The sequence below is a fragment of the Tubulanus polymorphus genome, chromosome 2 (genome assembly GCF_964204645.1).
Source record: "Tubulanus polymorphus chromosome 2, tnTubPoly1.2, whole genome shotgun sequence".
NCBI classification, from domain to species: Eukaryota; Metazoa; Nemertea; class Palaeonemertea; order Tubulaniformes; family Tubulanidae; genus Tubulanus; species Tubulanus polymorphus.
In genome coordinates, this window is record NC_134026.1 from 5,051,227 (window position 1) to 5,070,753 (window position 19,527).

General features: G+C 36.8%; 4 protein-coding genes across 4 annotated transcripts; 3 read left to right on the forward strand and 1 right to left on the reverse strand.

Annotated features, from left to right (window-relative positions):
- Positions 1 to 36: 36 nt before the first annotated feature.
- LOC141898785 (alpha-N-acetylglucosaminidase-like) lies at positions 37 to 5,453 on the forward strand. The gene is made up of 21 exons (XM_074784880.1): positions 37 to 147; positions 461 to 518; positions 788 to 930; positions 1,039 to 1,223; positions 1,307 to 1,454; positions 1,555 to 1,625; positions 1,722 to 1,883; positions 2,109 to 2,174; positions 2,278 to 2,341; positions 2,449 to 2,519; positions 2,659 to 2,733; positions 2,826 to 2,910; positions 3,020 to 3,169; positions 3,303 to 3,439; positions 3,516 to 3,588; positions 3,691 to 3,777; positions 3,991 to 4,076; positions 4,264 to 4,368; positions 4,470 to 4,653; positions 4,753 to 4,854; positions 4,960 to 5,453. The coding sequence occupies exons 1-21, from the start codon at positions 142 to 144 to the stop codon at positions 5,245 to 5,247; spliced, it is 2,346 nt and encodes a 781-aa protein (XP_074640981.1). The 5' UTR covers positions 37 to 141; the 3' UTR covers positions 5,248 to 5,453.
- Positions 5,454 to 7,356: 1,903 nt separating this feature from the next.
- Positions 7,357 to 9,536, forward strand: LOC141898307 (uncharacterized). The gene is made up of 2 exons (XM_074784150.1): positions 7,357 to 9,036; positions 9,531 to 9,536. Exons 1-2 carry the CDS (start codon positions 7,357 to 7,359, stop codon positions 9,534 to 9,536), a joined length of 1,686 nt encoding a protein of 561 aa, XP_074640251.1.
- A 3,924-nt stretch (positions 9,537 to 13,460) lies between these two features.
- Positions 13,461 to 14,916, forward strand: LOC141900184 (uridylate-specific endoribonuclease C-like). Its single transcript, XM_074786958.1, has 4 exons — positions 13,461 to 13,596; positions 13,726 to 13,870; positions 14,050 to 14,249; positions 14,415 to 14,916. The coding sequence occupies exons 1-4, from the start codon at positions 13,536 to 13,538 to the stop codon at positions 14,873 to 14,875; spliced, it is 867 nt and encodes a 288-aa protein (XP_074643059.1). The 5' UTR covers positions 13,461 to 13,535; the 3' UTR covers positions 14,876 to 14,916.
- Positions 14,917 to 15,168: 252 nt separating this feature from the next.
- Positions 15,169 to 19,512, reverse strand: LOC141898309 (sister chromatid cohesion protein DCC1-like). The gene is made up of 11 exons (XM_074784152.1): positions 19,451 to 19,512; positions 19,066 to 19,230; positions 18,715 to 18,874; positions 18,059 to 18,193; positions 17,830 to 17,920; positions 17,569 to 17,707; positions 17,442 to 17,494; positions 17,206 to 17,357; positions 16,920 to 17,005; positions 16,770 to 16,832; positions 15,169 to 15,292 (listed from the first exon to the last, which is right to left on the reverse strand). The coding sequence occupies exons 1-11, from the start codon at positions 19,510 to 19,512 to the stop codon at positions 15,181 to 15,183; spliced, it is 1,218 nt and encodes a 405-aa protein (XP_074640253.1). The 3' UTR covers positions 15,169 to 15,180.
- Between the last annotated feature and the right edge of the window lie 15 nt (positions 19,513 to 19,527).

Genomic DNA, 19,527 nt, shown 5'->3' on the forward strand with positions numbered 1-19,527 from the left:
ACTTGAACAGTTTCCTGGCGATACTTAATCCGGAAATAAGAAATCTGGGAAAACCCGTTCACTTCCTTGTTTCTGCATAAAAAAATCTTTAAATATTCCTTAAATATTCGAATCGATATGGTCAGACTAACACGTTAGAAAATGAACGTGAGTATGAAAATATTTTAGCTTAAGTTGATTGGTTGACATCACCTAAAATAAGACTGATGCCTTTGAAGATTAGAATTTCAAAAATTAAGACTATTCAAAATCAAAAATACATTCCTTCAAGCAATTTCAAGGATTCAAAATACTCGTTAAGTACGGCAAAGTATGGCATATAGTTACAATTGTATTAAATCTGATCCACCTTTAAAATATCAAATTTAGTGCCCTGGGCCCGGTTGTAGAACTTAATTGGCCTACTCTGTAATGTTGCAACGCCGGCAATATCCAATACCATTAACTTTTTATTTTCTAGGTTTTACTGCTTTTATTGGCATTGTGTGGATTGAAATCATACACCAGTACCCATGCCTGTATGTATTGGTTGCAATTTCTTACTTTTTGGATGTTGGGCCAAATTACTCGAATGAATAATTTGGTACTGACTGGATCCATACTATTATTGTCAACTGCATCAAGTCCCTGTCTGTGCTGATGATTATTTGCCTGACATTAAGATACAGTACCTGTTATCATGAACACACATTCATTACCTTTTTAATCTATGATTTTACACTGCAATTCCCTAAGAGGAATTATGTAGGCCTATATTTATGTATATAGTGTGATATTCTATTTGTAGATTACTTAAACTATCACACGAAAGTCAATCAATCCATACAGAAGGTAGCTGTGGAAAAACTCATAAATCGTCTAATTCCACATAGAGCCAATAGTTTCAGTGTGCGCATAGTACCAGACTTAGGAAAACATGATCAATTTAACGTAAGTTTAATCTACACTTTCTTTTTATGTTCCATTTTCAAGGTTATATGACGAATGCTTACTGCATTGGCTTATTGCATATAAAAGTAAAGATTTTTTGCCTTCTAGCTCATCTCAAAAAACAACCGAGTGTATATCAGTGGTAATTCTGGTGTAGCAGCCGCGTGGGGATTCCACTATTTCCTCGTACAGTATTGTAACAGTCAGATCACATGGGCTGGAAAAAACATCGACATGCCGGCAAATTTGCCAAATATCTCGGAGCCTGGAATAACAGTGACCGCAAATGACCAGTAAGTAGCAGTATGATCGTAGCAGGTGTACCTTTTTTTTCAAAAATTTGTTAAGAATTTCGATCAATATTAACTTCCTATAGATTTCGCTACTACGCAAACGTAGTGACATTCAGCTATTCGTTTGTCTGGTGGAACTGGACGCGATGGGAGCAAGAGATTGATTGGATGGCTATGAATGGAATAAATTTACCACTCGCATTTGTTGGCCAAGAGTATATATGGAAAAAGGTTAGATTTAACACATCTCAAAAAGAAACGAAAATTCATTTCTAGGCCACAAGTTAGGTTTGTCTTCATACACATTCATTTTCCATACGTTCTTTTTCAGCTCTACCTTAAATTTGGTTTTGAAGAAAAAGATATCATATCACATTTTGGCGGGCCGGCATTTCTCGCTTGGTGGGTCAGAAAAAGCAAGAACCTAAATCTGCAATAAATTTCAGTTCTTTTAGTTATCACAATCGATTCATGTTAATGGATGTCAAAATTTTACAGGTCACGAATGGGTAATCTAAGAGGATGGGGTGGACCTCCGCCTAAAAGTTGGTTTGATACGCAACACCAGTTACAGTTGAAAATCATATCAAGAATGCGAGAATTTGGTATGCTGCCAGTATTACCAGCATTTGCTGGACATGTCCCAGAAGCATTTACAAGGTTAGTTGGCCTATATACAGCTTATTACCTACAGCAATATTAGTGTGTTTTTGCAGCCCACTTCGGACCGGCTATCATGTTCACACTTTTCATCAATTTGTCCAATGACCGTAGACGGAATGCAGTCATCATCCAGATTACCGTATGAATCGATTTCGCTGGATGAATGCAAAATTGAGGATCACTGATTACACTCTAAAAATTACATACTGTTTCTATTTTCAGGTTGTTCCCAAATGCATCTGTTTCAAGATTGCCGAAATGGAGTCATTTTAATTGCACTTATTCATGGTAGGCACCCCCTACAACTCGTAAAACCTTCAATTCCCTTAGTTTTAATACATGTTTACACCAGTTTCATGATGATATACGTACCAGTATTTTATTCTTCTAGTACATATTTGTTGGATTTTGAAGATCCTCTTTTTACAAAAATTGGTAAAGAATTCATGCATCTAGTAAGTTTCAAATTCTTTTCGGAAAAAACAGTGCATATACTTAAAATCTACGTGTACTTTATTTTCATATGTTGTCGCCGGTATTTCATCATGTGCAATAATTGTAGGTAATAGAACATTATGGAACTGACCATATTTACAACTGTGATTCATTCAATGAAATGACCCCAACATCAAGGTTAGTTCAATTGCTGACTTGTAAATCATGATGAGATATACAGTCAAAAAGAAATTCTGCTTTGCTTAAGCTACCTTTATTTTGTAAATACCGGTATGTCTTGCTAGTCTGAATGTTGTTTTATCTACTATTCCAAAAGTGATCCTGCTTATCTAAGGAAATCTGGGAAAGCAATTTACACTGCAATGGCATCAACAGATGAGAAAGCAATTTGGTAAGTTTCCACCCATTTCGACTTGTAATGGTTACCAGTTATCAGAAGGAATTGAATGAATACCTGTCAAAATACTGCAATGGTCTTTTTAGGCTGATGCAAGGCTGGCTATTTTTAAACGATGCAGAATTTTGGCAAGAAGAGCAAGCAAAAGCACTTCTTACTTCAGTTCCTCAGGTACCGATATATTCCATGAAATATCATTCTATGGTATATTCCACTGATTGCATATATCCTATACAAACTATTTTCCCATCCACTTTATACTAGCGTATTCTCTCTACAGGGTAAGATGTTAGTGTTAGATTTGATGGCGGAGCAATTTCCACAGTGGAAACGTCTCAATTCTTTCTACGGACAACCATTTATATGGTGCATGCTTCATAATTTCGGAGGAGCGTTAGGGATGTATGGCAGGTTAGACAGCATCAATAAGGTCGGTCTATGAGTTACAATAAACATAGTGAGAAATGATGATTAGTAATTCGTATTTGATGATTAGCGATTAGTTCATTTAAATCTGTTAGGTATAGGGAATCATGTTATTTACTTCAATTTATGCATTTTAGGGTCCGATTTTGGATCGTGAGAATTCGACAATGGTCGGTATAGGATTGTCTATGGAAGGAATAAATCAAAATGAGCTTGTTTATCAGTTCATGTTAGAAAATTCATGGCGTCAAACACCAGTTAACATCAGCAGCTGGTGAGTGTATGGTAAACACTAGATGTACAGTATGTGAAACCATGAAACGGTCCTTCATTGATTAATTCATTTTCAGGTTAATGCATTACACAAAAAGCAGATACGGATTTGAAGATGTAAATGTTAATAAAGCCTGGCAGATGCTTTCTGTAAGTGTCACCAAAATATCCATAATGTGTCTAGTAGAAAAAATCCACTAACGCAACTTGTATATCCATCCATAAGCATATTTTTATCATTCACTATTGCAGAGGCATGTTTTAAACTGTAAGGACAATTTCCGTCATCATGGAAAGTACATCATTACAAAACGACCTAGTAGATATGTTAAACCAGAGGTATACTACCAGTAGTTCGCATTTAAACCCTTAAACTGATATACCCTATACTGTTCAAATAGAAGTGTCATTGTCTATCTTTTAAAAGTGTAATTAACCCATCACAGGCATAAAAACAAAATATGAAGATGAAAACAAGCTCGTATTGGTGTGATGATAAGTGAGGTTCGGTTATGATAAGGATTACAATATACATGTATATATTCTTTTTAGATTTGGTATAACGCCATTGAGGTCTTCAAATCGTGGTCATTACTTTTGAAAGCGGACAAACGCTTATACCAGAGTCCATTATTTCAGTGAGCAACTTAGAATGAGAAAATATTATATGCAATATTAGAACATTAGTCTGTCTTGTACACAGCTGCTGAGTGATTTTGAAAACCATGTCCTCAAACTTGTGGCTGCATTGCCAGGATTCTCCAAAAAAAGGCATTTCGTTGACATATGATAGGTAATTTTATATACATGCAAATCTATTTACAGATATGATCTTGTGGACATCACTAGACAATCATTGCAAGTATTAGCCATTCGTTTTTATGCAGCCATAATTAGTACCTTTACCTTAAAGAATATACCTAAGCTCAGGTAAGACTAATAGTACAACTTGACTTGACGAACAAAATAGTTGCTTTTATAGTATATTCAGATTATCAATAGACAATGAGCTTTGTAAATAATTTTTTCAGGGAAGCTGGTCAAAATATGGCAATGCTACTTACTGACTTAGATGATATCTTAGCAACTGACTCCAATTATCTTCTTGGTAACTGGTTAAGCAGTGCTAAAAGTATTGCTAAAGATGAAACAGAAAAACGTCTCTATGAATTCAATGCTAGAAATCAAATCACACTCTGGGGTCCTCAGGGAGAGGTAAAGTACCAAAACAAATGATTCTTAGTAATTTCTGTTCAAAATCAAATCCTGGGATTAATGTAGCGAGTGTACCTTTTTTATTTCACCTAACTCCAGATCAAAGATTATGCTACTAAACAATGGTCAGGTATAGTCAAGGATTACTACAAACCAAGATGGCAGCTTTTTGTAAATCATTTGATAACATCACTTGAAAAGGTAATACATTTTCACTGAAATGTAAATCTATCTTAAGATTAACCAATTATTTTTACATCAAAACTATTGGTAAATTTACGCATTCTTTGTTTGTTTCTTTTCTAGGGTCAGAAGTACAATCAAAGCATATTCGTTGAAGATGTATTTAAAAGCGTCGAACAACCATTTACCTACAGTCGGTCTAGTTACCCTACAACACCAGTCGGAAGCACAGTCCCACTTGCCCAGAAACTCTATCAGAAATACAGTCCGTACATGAGCGGGAAACTAAACCGTCGCTTCTTTCGCAAAGTTCTACAATTCAGGAATTTCTCTGAAACTGGCAAAAAGCAGCGAAGGAAAAAGTTGCGTAATTTGTTGAACTGGATGAACAAACAAAACATAGCCAAATGACTAATGCGAGAATTGACCTGGTGTTTTTCTCCCTTCATATTTTGGTTTCTGCTCTTGTTTCTGGTGACTTGGAAGTTGAAAATGTTCATGAAGACATCTTTCGCTAACATTCAAGTTTATAAATGTTTTAGAAATTCTGGGGGCAGTAGAAATTGACTAAGTCATTTAATGCATTTATTGTACCAATCGCAATATGAAATGTGAATATTCATAAGAAATGAATTTGATTACTATAAATTTTGTTTTACTAAATTTTGATATTTTTTAAATTTTTCATATAAATACACATTACTCATGTATATTATATATACCAATGAACAAATATAAAATCGATATTTTAGTAGATTTAAACATGTCGTGTTTTGATTTTTCAAAATGGTTTATTTTTGGAAATGGACCGCAGAACCGAGGAAGCGAACAAGCAAAAAATTATTTTGTTCGTTATAGACTATATTTCCTCGTCACTGATTGTCTGGCGTTTGATTAAGATTTTTTTTCGTTGACGTCTTATTCTACACAACCAGGAAATGCATCCGAAACGTGTCAAATGGACTCAATGGAAATTCAAAATGGCTTAAACCTAACCTTGGTCCGTCTTAGTTTTCAAATTAAATCACGATGGTATCGTCTTTTTTCTAGGATGCGAATGCGTAATAAGTTGGGGTGGACCACTGCCTATAGTTGGGTTGATACGCAACATAAGTTACAAATCAAAATCATATCAAGAATGCGAGAATTTGGTATGCTGCCAGTATTACCCGCATTTGCTGGATATGTCCCAAAAGCATTTACAAGGTTGGTTGGCATGGACAGCATCTTTGGTTCACTAGCTGATTCACCAACGGTTCTGATATCCATGCTATCGAAAAATCCGATATTTTAGATTTTCGATGTGACCGGTATTCTATTCAACAGATCAAAGAAACAATTCGTTTTCCTAGATTGCCCCCGACTTGAATAATCTGAAATATATACATTATATATATATATATATATATATATATATATATATATATATATATATATATATATATATATATATATATATATATATATATATATATATATATATATATATATATATATATATATATATATATATATATATATATATATATATGAAATAAGTGAAAATTTGCCTCGAATCCGTCTATTTGAACAGATGCTCCTTCACATTTTCAATCGTTGCTTATCTTCTCAAATCAATTACCGGTCGCTGTACAATCTACAGAGCAAATTATACCAACAATCTATTTCTGGTATAATTTTCTAGATTGCGTTAAATTTGAAAATGTATTAAAGACAATATTCATCTAATATTTCATCCGGCCTCTCAACCCACTTACTATGGACATTATATAATATACAGTGTTTGGATCATTCCCCTCTTGAGACAGATCCCAGCGAGTCTCCATTCTTGACGAGACAATTCGTCAGAAGAAAATCACCGATATAAGATGAACTCCCAGTCGGAAAAACCCCGCAAATGCTCGTATCTACCCAGAATCTACCGAGGAGAAATACATTACTGAATAATTGAAGTTCTCTGAGAAAATTCGAGGCAGAAAACCAATTTGCAAACGGAACGGGATACGTTCGCCAAAAATGTTTTCCGTTCCAAGGACGCATTCAAAAAAATAGATTACTGACAAAATAGAAGTCTGATATTTCTCCTATTACTGACAAAATAGAAGTCTGATATTTCTCCTATTACGCTGATTGGTCTTATTCTATTGATCTTCATATTTTCGCTTGAGTAAATGTGTACGATCGTCACTAACAATGTAAGGATTTACTGGAATTTATTACACACCAGAACACGCCCAACGAGATTGACAAACTATATGTTTCGAAAGTTCGGTTACTAAGCCGCTCATCTGGTTTGTGTTTATATATTTACTGTGGATGACATCTTGTTTATGTTTATTCTCCATCTATGTGAAATAAAATCAGTCACTTCCAAGGTTTCGTAGTAACCAGACGTGTTGCTTCTTTCTCTCGGATCTGTCCCCTCTGGTCGAATCGAACCTTTCACGACATTTTGGTGCCGTGACCAGGATGGGGTCAGAAGGAAGGCTAACGGCAATCAGAAGGGCCCAACGGGGCCAAATGACGAAGATTTTCGGAAAAACGGAAGAAAAACTAGCAGAGATTCTACTCGTCGATGAAAGTTCAAGAACTCTGGAAACTGTTCAACCGTTCTCCACTTTAATCGACGCGCTGTTCACAAAATTCGAATATTTACGACAATTAGACCAACAATTAATGGATGAAATCGTTGATGAAACCGAGTTAACTAACACTATAGTTGAATCAGATGATTATCTCACTGAGATACAAATCAAACTCGGTCGATTCAAACTGAACTTGGATAATCTACTAGCGAAGATACCAAAACCACAATCGCTAAACGAATCTGTAAGTACCATCAATCGAAGCAGTACTACCTCAACCGGCAGTAAAAAAGTCAATCTACCAAAATTGGCTCTCCCAAATTTCGATGGTGACATTTTGAAATGGTCTACTTTCTACGATAATTTCATCTCAGCCGTCGATAGCGATCCGCATTTGGACGATATCCAGAAGTTTCAATATTTGGTCGCACAACTCACTGACGAAGCAGCGCGTACCATAGAAGGTCTGCAAATAACTAGCGCTAACTACAAAGAAGCTCTGACGATCTTAGTAGAAAGATACGGTCAACCTCACAAGATCGTGAACGCGTACATCAGAGCTTTATTAGATTTGCAGCCACCGCAGGATCACGAGAGTCTACGCGAATTTTACGATTCTTTGGAAACATATATTCGAGGATTGCGCGCGCTCGGGAAATCGGAAGATGCGTTCGGTGACATACTCGTTCCGGTAGTCTTCGATAAGCTACCGAGTCCCGTCAAAACACAAATTTCACGGGAGCACGGAGACCGCGCCTGGACACTTAAAGAACTACGCGACGCGATCCGAAAGGAAATACAAGCTACACAGGCAGGAGCGAGCTGCGTCAACTTCGATAATGAAAAATTATCCGCTCTTCATATAAGCACTAAAACGAGGAAAAATCCGGCCTCGAAAAACAACAGTTGCGCGTTCTGCAAGGGTCCACATACGGCGTTCTCATGCGATATAATCGTTAACCCAAAAAAGCGACAAGACATCATAAAGGCAAATCGTAAGTGTTATAACTGTTTTGGCAATCACATGGTAACAGCTTGCCAATCGAAATATCGTTGTAAGGTTTGCAAAGGCAAACACCACACTGCTATTCATATAGATCGAAATACTGATACGCATATTGAATCAAAAAATATTCATGTCAATATAGCTCCAACTTCAAGTCCTGTTCTCTTGAAATCGGCTATTGGTCAAATAAATTATGGTTCGAATTCGACCACGGTAAATATCTTGTTTGACGAAGGAGCGCAGTGCTCATTCATCACTAAAAAGTCGGTAAATGAATTAGGTGTCCGATTGGACAAATTTGAAAAGCAAGATGTAAATATTTCCACCTTTGGTGACAATTCGCCTGGGGCACGTACTCTACGGAGTATAGATTTAAAACTTCGTACGCGTAAAGGCGAAATTGGTTTACGTGCATTAGTTGTACCGGAAATATGTCCACCAATTCAGAACAATGTAAAACTTGCTGTGACAAATCACCCGTACCTTCGAAATTTACCATTAGCACCGTACGTCAACACCAGCAATTGTGAAATTAATCTATTAATCGGTGCTGATTATTACTGGTCGATCGTAGAGAATGAAGTGGTTAGAGGAGCTGGCCCGACAGCTGTCAGTTCCAAACTCGGGTTCCTTCTATCAGGACCCATCAATTTGAATGCGAATACATCGGTACTCCATACTACCTGTCTTTTGAATACTATACATTCAAACGATGAATTCTCAAAATTATCTAACTACTGGGATCTTGAAGTAATTGGCATCAAGGAAACGATTAAATCTGAAACAATGAATTTTGAAACGTATCGAGACAATTACCTTAAACGCGATACCAGTGGTAAATATATAGCCAATTTACCTTGGAAAGAAGATTATCCACCGCTCCCTACCAATTTTGATATTTGTACCGCTAGAACTAGATCTATGGTTAAACGCTTGTCTCCAGAACTGAGGCAGAAATATAATGCGATAATAGCAGAGCAACTTTCACGCGAATTTATTGAGATAGTAGAAAATGATGACAAGAGCCAGGGCCATTACATACCCCACCACTCGGTTAAAAAGGAATCAATCACAACACCGATTAGAATTGTTTATGATTGTAGTTGTAAACAAGGGGATAATCCTAGTTTGAACGACTGTCTCGAAAGCGGTCCTTCATTAATAAATGATCTTGTGCAGATATTAATCCGCTTTCGCACGAATAACGTCGCATTTACAAGTGATATTGAAAAGGCATTTTTAAATGTAAAACTCGGTGAAAACGATAGAAATTTCACAAAATTTCTATGGCTATCAGATCCTACGGATCCCGATAGTCCCTTCAAGGTCTATCGTTTCAAATCAGTACTTTTCGGGTCCACTAGCTCACCATTCATCTTAAATTCTGTAGTGAAAACGCATCTACAGTCCGAAAATACAGAAATCTCAATCGATATGCAATCAAACATATACGTCGATAACGTTCTCAGTGGCTCTCATAACGCTAAAAAAGCAATTGAATATTTCGAAGAAGCCACGAATACTATGAGCAGGGGTGGATTTATTTTGAGATCATGGGCTACAAACGACCCAGAACTAAGATCGTTGATAAAACAACAGGCAATGGGTGAGAATAATGAAATCGTCAATGTCGTAGGGTTACAATGGGATACGATTAGTGATACTCTTCAGTTTTCAAAGGCCATAAAAGACCCAGCTATGTGCACTCAGTCTGTGGTATCTAAGCGGGAAGTTGTGAGCGTAACAGCGTCACTATTTGACCCCCTTGGTCTCCTCTCGCCTGTGCATATTCAAGCTAAAATGTTTATCCAGAAATTGTGGCAATCTAAACAAACTTGGGATGAACCCTTATCTGATGAATTATCATCACTCTGGTTTGAAATACATCAGCAGTTATACGCCTGTCAACATACAGCTATACAAAGACCATATTTTGGTCAACCGACTAGTGAATGTGAACTACACATTTTTGCTGATGCCAGTCCCAATGCTTATGGGGCTGTAGCTTATCTGAAAACTGACAAATCGACTTCAATCATTATGGCAAAATCACGGGTTAAACCATTAAAAGAGGTTACTATCCCTAGACTTGAATTATTGGCAGCACTGATCGCTGCACGGCTCGCGAAATTTATCCGTGATGCATTCGACAAGTCAAATTTAAGTTTAACAAAATGTGTTCTTTGGTCCGATAGTCAGATCACAATACATTGGATTCGGAGTGAGAAGAAATTACCCACATTCGTCGAAAACAGAGTCCGTGAAATTCGGTCTGTCAAATTTGACATAATCAATTATTGTCCTACAAAGGACAACCCTGCTGATCTCTTGACTCGGGGCATCAATACCCAAGACTTGGATAATAGTAGATTATGGTGGTTTGGACCAACTTGGCTGCCTAATGGCGATTGGCCAATTGATCGATTGAATAATTCAACTGTACTATTTTGTTCAGTAAATAATTCTGAATCGCACTCTCAACAGTGTGCAGAATTAGCTAGTACTAATTCTATCTCAGTTCTATCAACCACCGCAACTCCATCAGAACCGTCTGGAATACAAAAAGTAATAGATGTCGAGCAATTCAATTCGCTGCATAAATTACTTCGAGTCACAGCATGTGTACTACGCTTTATTTCTATTATGAAGAAGACATGTCAACCTAGACATAATCATATTACCGTGCCAGAAATACGTTTGGCTCGTACTACGTGGGTTCGCTCTTTGCAAGATGACGAATTTTCAAATGAAATTAAATGTATTCAGAAAGGGGGACGAGGTACCCAATTGACTAAACAATTAAACCTATTCACTGATAAAGAGGGTTTAATTAGATGTGGCGGTCGTTTTCAAAACGCGAATCTTAACTACAACGCTAAGTACCCAATATTATTGCCATCGAAGCACCCATACACAAAATTAGTAATTAGTGACGCCCATAAAATGGTTCTACACAGTGGGTTACAATCAACTTTGTGTTACATACGTCAATCATATTGGATACCAAGAATTAGGCAAATAGTTAGCCCAATTATTAGAAAATGCTCAGTTTGCATTAGACATGATGGTAAATCATATCGTGCGCCAATCACGCCTCCGTTACCTGCCTGTAGACTAAAAGAAGCTCCACCCTTTACCATCACAGGCGTTGATTTCACTGGCCATTTATATTATCGCACGAAACACTCAAAACAGAACAAGGCATACATATGTCTATTTACATGCGCCGTTTCCAGGGCAATACATCTGGAAATAGTCACTGATCTGACGCCTGCTTCCTTTATGAGAGCATTTCGCAGATTTGGCAACAAAGGTCAGAAACTTTCTGTCTAACAAACTTGTTACTTGGACATTTATACCGAAACGCGCGCCATGGTTTGGCGGATTTTATGAAAGATTAGTCGGTATAACAAAAAAACACTTTGAAAAAAGTAGTTGGTCGAGCGTGTATTACCTTGGACGAATTGTCGACTCTAATTACTGAAATAGAGGCTACAATAAACGATCGTCCTCTAACGTACATGACAAATGATGACGATGAGATCATTCCCTTAACTCCATCACATTTAATTTGTGGGAGAATGATTACTCTGTTACCTCAACCGGTAGTTGAAGAAAACGAACTAATTGATCCGAATCTTAACTTACCGCCCATCGGTTTCTCCGACGCGAAGAAACGCATGAAATACTTAGACAGTCTTTTCCAGGATTACTGGATACGGTGGCGAAATGAATATTTGCCAACCTTAAGGGAAAACCACTGTCAGACGCTAAAGCGGGGTGGCATTACGGAAAATCATGTCAAAATAGGCGATATAGTGATCGTTCATGATGACTAAAAAAAGAGAATCTTTTGGCAACTCGCTATCATTGAAGGTCTGAACAAGGGCAACGACGGTCTTGTGAGATCCGCGGTAATTCGTACTAAAAGCGGGATTACGAATAGACCCCTTAAAAAATTATACCCCTTAGAAATCAATTCTGATAGTGGCGAGAAAATGAATGATGAATCATCGCCTCTAATTAGTAATATTCAACCCCCAATGAAAATAAAACGAAATGCAGCATTGAACGCTAGAAATAAAATAAAAAACTGGTGTGACAAACTGGTCGACTAATGCACAGGTTCAGCCTAATCAGAGTATAATTCAAACTTATGTTCATAATGTTTCTTAATATGAGTTAATTTCATTTTTGAAGATTTATAATGTTAAGAACATGTTCTTCTATGTTTTTCAATTATTAAAATGTGTAAATGACGATCACCATAGTATATATGTAAAATTTAATGTTAATTGAAATGTAAGTTGAATCTTAACAGTGAAAATCATGTATGTATACATTCAAGCACAAATTGTATTAATGTTGAAATACTATGTAATTTCCTTTCTATTATATACCTGAATATATATCGGAGTAAATGTTCTTTTTATTTCTGATATTCACATGTTTTTAATTTCAAGAATACGTCAATCAATATTGTAATCTGTTATCTCATAATAATGCTACAATATCCTAGTTATCATGTATACACCTATATTTTAGTTGAGACACAACGCAATGTCAAAGTTTAACGTCAAAGCTTAATGTCAATGTTTAATGTCAAAGCAATCTCAGTTTTGTGTTAAATGAAGATTAAGAGTAATGCAAACTTAATGTATCGAAGATTTAGTGATTCTGATATGAAATTGGAAATTGATTAATTTCTCATTTTTTACGTAGGCTTATTAACTTCATAGGTATTCCTAATTGATTATACATCCTATTTTTTCTTCCCGCCGCCGGGAGTGTTTCGAAAGTTCGGTTACTAAGCCGCTCATCTGGTTTGTGTTTATATATTTACTGTGGATGACATCTTGTTTATGTTTATTCTCCATCTATGTGAAATAAAATCAGTCACTTCCAAGGTTTCGTAGTAACCAGACGTGTTGCTTCTTTCTCTCGGATCTGTCCCCTCTGGTCGAATCGAACCTTTCACGACACTATATGACCATTTACAAGAACTACCGAGTTCAAAATTGCTATATCAGTACATTTCGACCCGCATTAGGAGCCTCGTACGCCTATATATAAATACCGTTTAATTAATCGCGCTCTATTTTGGGAACATGCAGTTGTCAACGTGGTTTCTATTCCCGGTGCTAGCGTGTTTAACGCCTCATGCCGGTGGTAAGTACTTATGCCTACAAAGTTTTGAGAACAATATTTGACGACAGCAGATGATAGACAAATGTATTATTTGTCATTACGATCAATAGAAGATAAATGTGTGAATAGCTTTCGTTCGTTTTTTTGTAGCATCCGTCAGTAAAAGTGATCTGTCTACTCTAGCAACTGACCTATGGTATTCGGACACTAATGCCGCTACCTACAATGTCGATTATAAACTAGACCTCCAAGCTAAGGCATCCGGGTCGAAGACTTCCACTTCTAAATACGGAAAGTAAGGAATACATACGAAATCTTTACATTGGTTATAATTATGTAAAAATTAAATGTTTATAGGTATCATTTATATGTTTATTGACATCAAATACAGGATAAGCCAACAGAATATGTTTTTCGATTCCTTCCACTGAATTAGTCTTCAGATGTTAAGACGAAAAATATATCTCGTTTTAGATTGATTCCCTTTATAAAAGATAGTATTCTACGGAAACCAACGTACGCCGCATTTGTTCGTCTGCTGGACAACTACGTCGATCAAACGGGAATTGAAGAAGACGTGACTCGTGAAGAGATACAGGAGATGAACACGTTCCTTGATGAAATCCTCAAAACGAATGTTCTGCAAAAAACCTACGAATTCCTGCGACGAAAAAGTGAGTACCGGTTTACGCGTAGCTTGTGTAAAGAAGTAACTCCAGCAATAGAAATAGCCAGCAATAAACGCAATTTCCCATAAGTAAAAAGAACCCTTGATTTCGAATTCTCGCGACATTAGTAAATTGAATACATAACTGAATCATGTGTATTATCAATTACAGACTATGTGAAAGGCACATATGCATCCGATTTCAGAAAACTACTGCAGCGAATATGGTTTACATTGTATTCACGCGAAAAGGGATTGTACGATACGAGCGGTTTCGAGCACGTGTTCGTGGGTGAACTGAAGAAAGGAGCCATCACCGGGCTACATAACTGGATTCAGTATTACCGCCTGGAAAAGCGCGGCGCGCTAAAATACAAGGGCTACCTCGTCAGTAGATACCCGAACCTGATGAAAGTTCAATTCACGATCAACAACCGTTGGAAAGAGGCCTCCGGTATGTTCTACGGGACAAGTCCCGAGTTCGAACTGGCCATGTACACGGTGTGTTTCCTCACCAGACCGAATGCGAAATGCGAGTTCTCCATCGACGGAGGATTTGTCAGAATCCTAACTTACAAAGTGCATTATGCGAGCGCCTCCCAGTCGATAGCTAGCGCTTTTCCAGCAGTATAATTGACGAAATAAAATACATGTACCAGTATATGTACAATAAACACGACATAATGTGTAAACAATCGTAGTTTTAATTAAGTAATCGTTGGCGGTAAGCTTTTTTAATCGGATGGGCTTCTACCAACATGTGGTTATGAAAATATTCGATCGTGAATCTAAACCACAGCCAGGTTATTTATTGACTAGAACAATCCTCACTCCATGAAGATACATGCGGCATATTCTAAAAACTCAACCACAACACTTAATGTACACAATATACATATATTTACAGAGAATATTTACAAATAATTATTCCGCATTCATTACACACGAATTATTTGTCGGGAACTAAACATTTTGATTCCATTCTGCGTTGATGTTCGACAGTTCTTCGTTAGTAGAGCGCTTACTTTGCAAGATTCGGAACTCAGATCTCTGCAAGAAAACATCGCGTAAATGTTCAGTAATCAAATCACAAGACCCTGGGGTAGTGCTTAAGTATATATATTTTGGAACTTTTTAATTGCTCTCTCCTTTGGATTTGAGTTAGCCGGGGAAGCTGATATTCCATTAATTTTTAGCCCACTTGGGACTTTAGTCCCAGCGGGCTATTGCGTTCACTTTTCGTCCGTTGTCCGTCCGTAGACGGAATCCAGTTATTTTGGGAAGTTTTGAAGACGCTTCAAGGTAACGTCTTGATATTTGGGTTACACGTGTATCTACCCTAGACACATCTTCAGCCCAAAAACTGGCCCTGTCAGAATCAAGATGGCTGACTGGCAGCCATTGTTGTTCGCCAAAATCAGCACTTTTTACACATTTTTGAACTTTTTGAGGGAAATTTTGAAGACGCTTCGATCAATTACCTTGATCTTTCGGATATATATGAATCCCCCCAGGGCCCATCAACGAAACAAAAATTGGGTCGGTCGGACTCAAGATGGCCGTCCTATGACCTTTTTAGTGCCCAAAAATGTTAATTTTCCCGAATTCTGAGTCCTGTAGCTTCCTACTGGTTTACCATTTCTCATTGCAATTTGTGATGGGTATTCTTTGGAAAGGGATGTTTTATACCTCAGACAGGTATTTTTCATCAGCCAATTATGACGCAATTGGCGGCCATCTTGGTGTCACCAGTACTCATTCGTAAGTGGGAAAAAGTTTTTCCACATTATATTGATACCTAAGCGTATTTTGCTACCACAATCAATTAGAAAGTTGTAGCTCATAACGTGTTCTATGATTGTGGTGAGTTTCAAGGTAATTGGATTTCGTATATGGCCACCAGGGGGCGTTGAATAATACAATATCTTAGCATTTCTTTATTATATTCGTACCTATGCATATTTTGTAACCGCAATCAATTGGAAAGTTGCAGCTCATGACATCATCTATGATTGTTGTGAGTTTTAAGGACATTAGTTTTTCTATATGGTCACCAGGGGGTGTTGAATAGTGGAATAACTTAGTATTTCCTTATTATATTGGTACCTAGGCATATTTTGTTACCATGATCAATTGCAAAGTTGTAGTTCATGACATGTTCTATGATTGTGGTGAGTTTCGAGGTCATTGGGTTTTGAATATGGTCACCAGGGGGCGTTGAATAGTAGAATGACTTAGTATTTCCATATTAAATTGGTAACGAGGCATATTTTGTTATCACAATCAATTACAAAATCGTAGCTGCTGACATGTTCTATGATTTTGGTGAGTTTCAAGGTCGTTGGTTTTTGTAAATGGTCACCAGGGGGCGTTGAATATTGAAATTGTTAGATTGTTGAGCATTTGAAACCATTTCCCAAGTGGGCATGGTGTCCCTGGACCCCTAGTTTATGAACGGATATAAATCAACTTGAACCCACTTTCATGAGGAATGCTGCGGGATGTTTAAAGAGAGGAATTTACTCACACAATGTAGGGTGTAATTTCATCAAGAGACCATTTCTCTTTTGCCTTGAATAAAGCAGCAAATCTGAATAGCGAAAATGAAATAGTGAAAACAGTTATATTTTGAGTTACGACCACATACGATGTGCATAAAATGCGTGTATGGACTCACCTTTCAGACACATTTTCTGGGAGCTCAGAAACTGGGAAATATGTAATTGTCTCTGGTTTGCTGTTTCGGTCAATCAAAGCAAGGCCCTAAAGAGATTAGGAATACATAAATTGATATCTTATGTATTAAGAAAACTGGTACCATATTCATCTATCTATCTATACTTTACAAATACCGGGGTAAGGCTGCCAACTTTGCCGCAACAGATTTTGTCTCAACAGATTCTTTTAATCATCTATGCCTACTACAACCTTAATTCAGCAGGCTTATTTTATACAAAGGTTACCTGTATTTGTAGAAGGTCTACATTCATATTTTGTGGGACAGATTCATTCCACGTCTTCATAAAATCCTGGAAGTTGAACTTGTCGTTGTGTCTTAGCAGTATCTCCGCATGAAAGCGACAAACTTTATGCTCATTGAAACAGAAAGCGCCTTCTACAAAAATAATCAATATCGATACAAATAAAGGAACCTGACTAACAAACACCAGCTAATCGAAATGAACTGAAAGATACAAACCTACATCATCAACTGGATCACTATAACAGTTCAGTACATGTAACACGACCTCCCTGAATTAAATAAACACAGTTTTCAGAACTCATTATAAATTTTCGTTTAAAATGGCCGATTGATAAGTACTCACTTTGGATAAAGATCGGCGAGAATTTCACAGCAATGAGTTCCAGGTATGGCGTCATAAGACCAATCTTTCTCGTCTAACAGCAGAAATAAACTGGATAACACTTGGCTCAAATAGTCGAATTCCAAAATGCGCATTTTACCTGAAAAATGCCATGAATTACAATAATGTTTTACAATAATATCTGGTGGTAACTAGGAAGAGATTGCCAAAATAATATACGAATATGTACGTAAGCATAAATATGTTATCGACTCTTCTTACCATCTATCGTGCAAACTTGTAATGCTTTTAAGGCTTTCATCAGTTCATCCTCGCTCGCTTGTATCACATCTAACAATTCATCATAAGTGTACTAAAAATCGAAAATAAAAAAATGAGTAAAATCATTTTTAGCTAAAATATGATGCATTTTTCAAAATTCTAAAGGACACAATTAAAAGCTTGTCTCAATTATTGACTAAAAAAAAACATATTTGAAAAAAAATCTTACCATTTTAACATTTTCCATACTAGTTTCTTCGTGTAACTGACCACTGTATGGACTCATCTCCAGTAGTTCTTTAAGCTTCTTTAATTTCGGTTTACAGGGTTTCAATTCGTAATACTGGTGCTTAACCGATTGAACCTGAAAACCACATTTCAAATATACGAATTTGAAGTAACATCTTTTTGCAAAACCCACTGGCAACCCAGATTTTGATTTAGGGCTGCTGGGTTTGTAGCAGTCAACTGATGCAATATTCTTTATGAAGTAAAAAAACCAGCACTTTTATGACAATACAAAGATAAGTTCGTCGAGTTTTTCTAAATGAACCTAATCTATGATAGGGGCCTATAAGAAAATACATTCGCGATCAAATTTTAAATCGACTTTGAAAGGAACAACCACCGGTGAAATACTTGACATTAAGACTACGAATAATAACCAATTACAATGGCACATCTTGTAGTTTCAGTTGATTCCGATAGTTACAATCGCAATTTATCAAAGCTGCATTTCGAGCTAAATTGGACCTTTATTTGAATGAAATTATACCATTTCGCGATAGAGATTGTTTCCCTTGGACTGTTCTCTCTGGACCTTCAGTCAAAGATTCTACATCATCACCACTACGAAATTGATGCTCAAACTTTGAAATGACTTACATATCTGTTAAGGACATCCGGCTCTTGTTCATCAGAATTGATAATATCTAACGTAGGTAGAAGCAGTAATGAATTCGAAGTCTCCGCTTCTTTCATATTGTATGTTTTATCACTAGTACAGAGGACAGCTCCTTCATGTTTCTCTCCTCGGATGCTTAGCCTGTGGAAAGAAAAAGAGAATATATCTACGCTGGAAATATCTAAAACCAAAGTATTCGAACTTCATCAAATCGCTGGTATCAATCATAGATTCACGAAAGCTTCCATGATTTTGAACAACTACGCGAGTCTCTGATACAGAAATTTCCTAAATACTCAGACATAAGTCCACAAGTATACAAAAATAACTACCTATCTCCTTTTTTCAATGATTGGTAAACGTCGTCATCTAACTCGATCAACTTTACATCTTCATGGTCGAGATCGGCAGCAAAATATATGCTTTGCACCGTTGGCTTCAGTTCTGAAGGATCTAATTTTGCATATTCGACTATTTTGTGAATCCGTTCGAGGGACCTGGAACGCGATTGAAAATATGAATTAATTTCTAACGACCTCTTTCGGTATTTAGTACGACTCGACGGAGCAAAGAACAGAATGCGTCAAGAACGCCAACTTTTGGTAAAAACACTGTCAAATAATGCAAATATAATTATTTATTTATCTTGTAATAACTAATCAAGTTGAAGGTGCAATGTTGGAGTGGGTAGCTATTAATGACAATTATTTTAGCAACCTTTTTTCCGAAAAACTACATTGAATTTCGGCCAATTCGTCTATGCTACTAGTAGTCGCCATATTGGATTTCCCGCG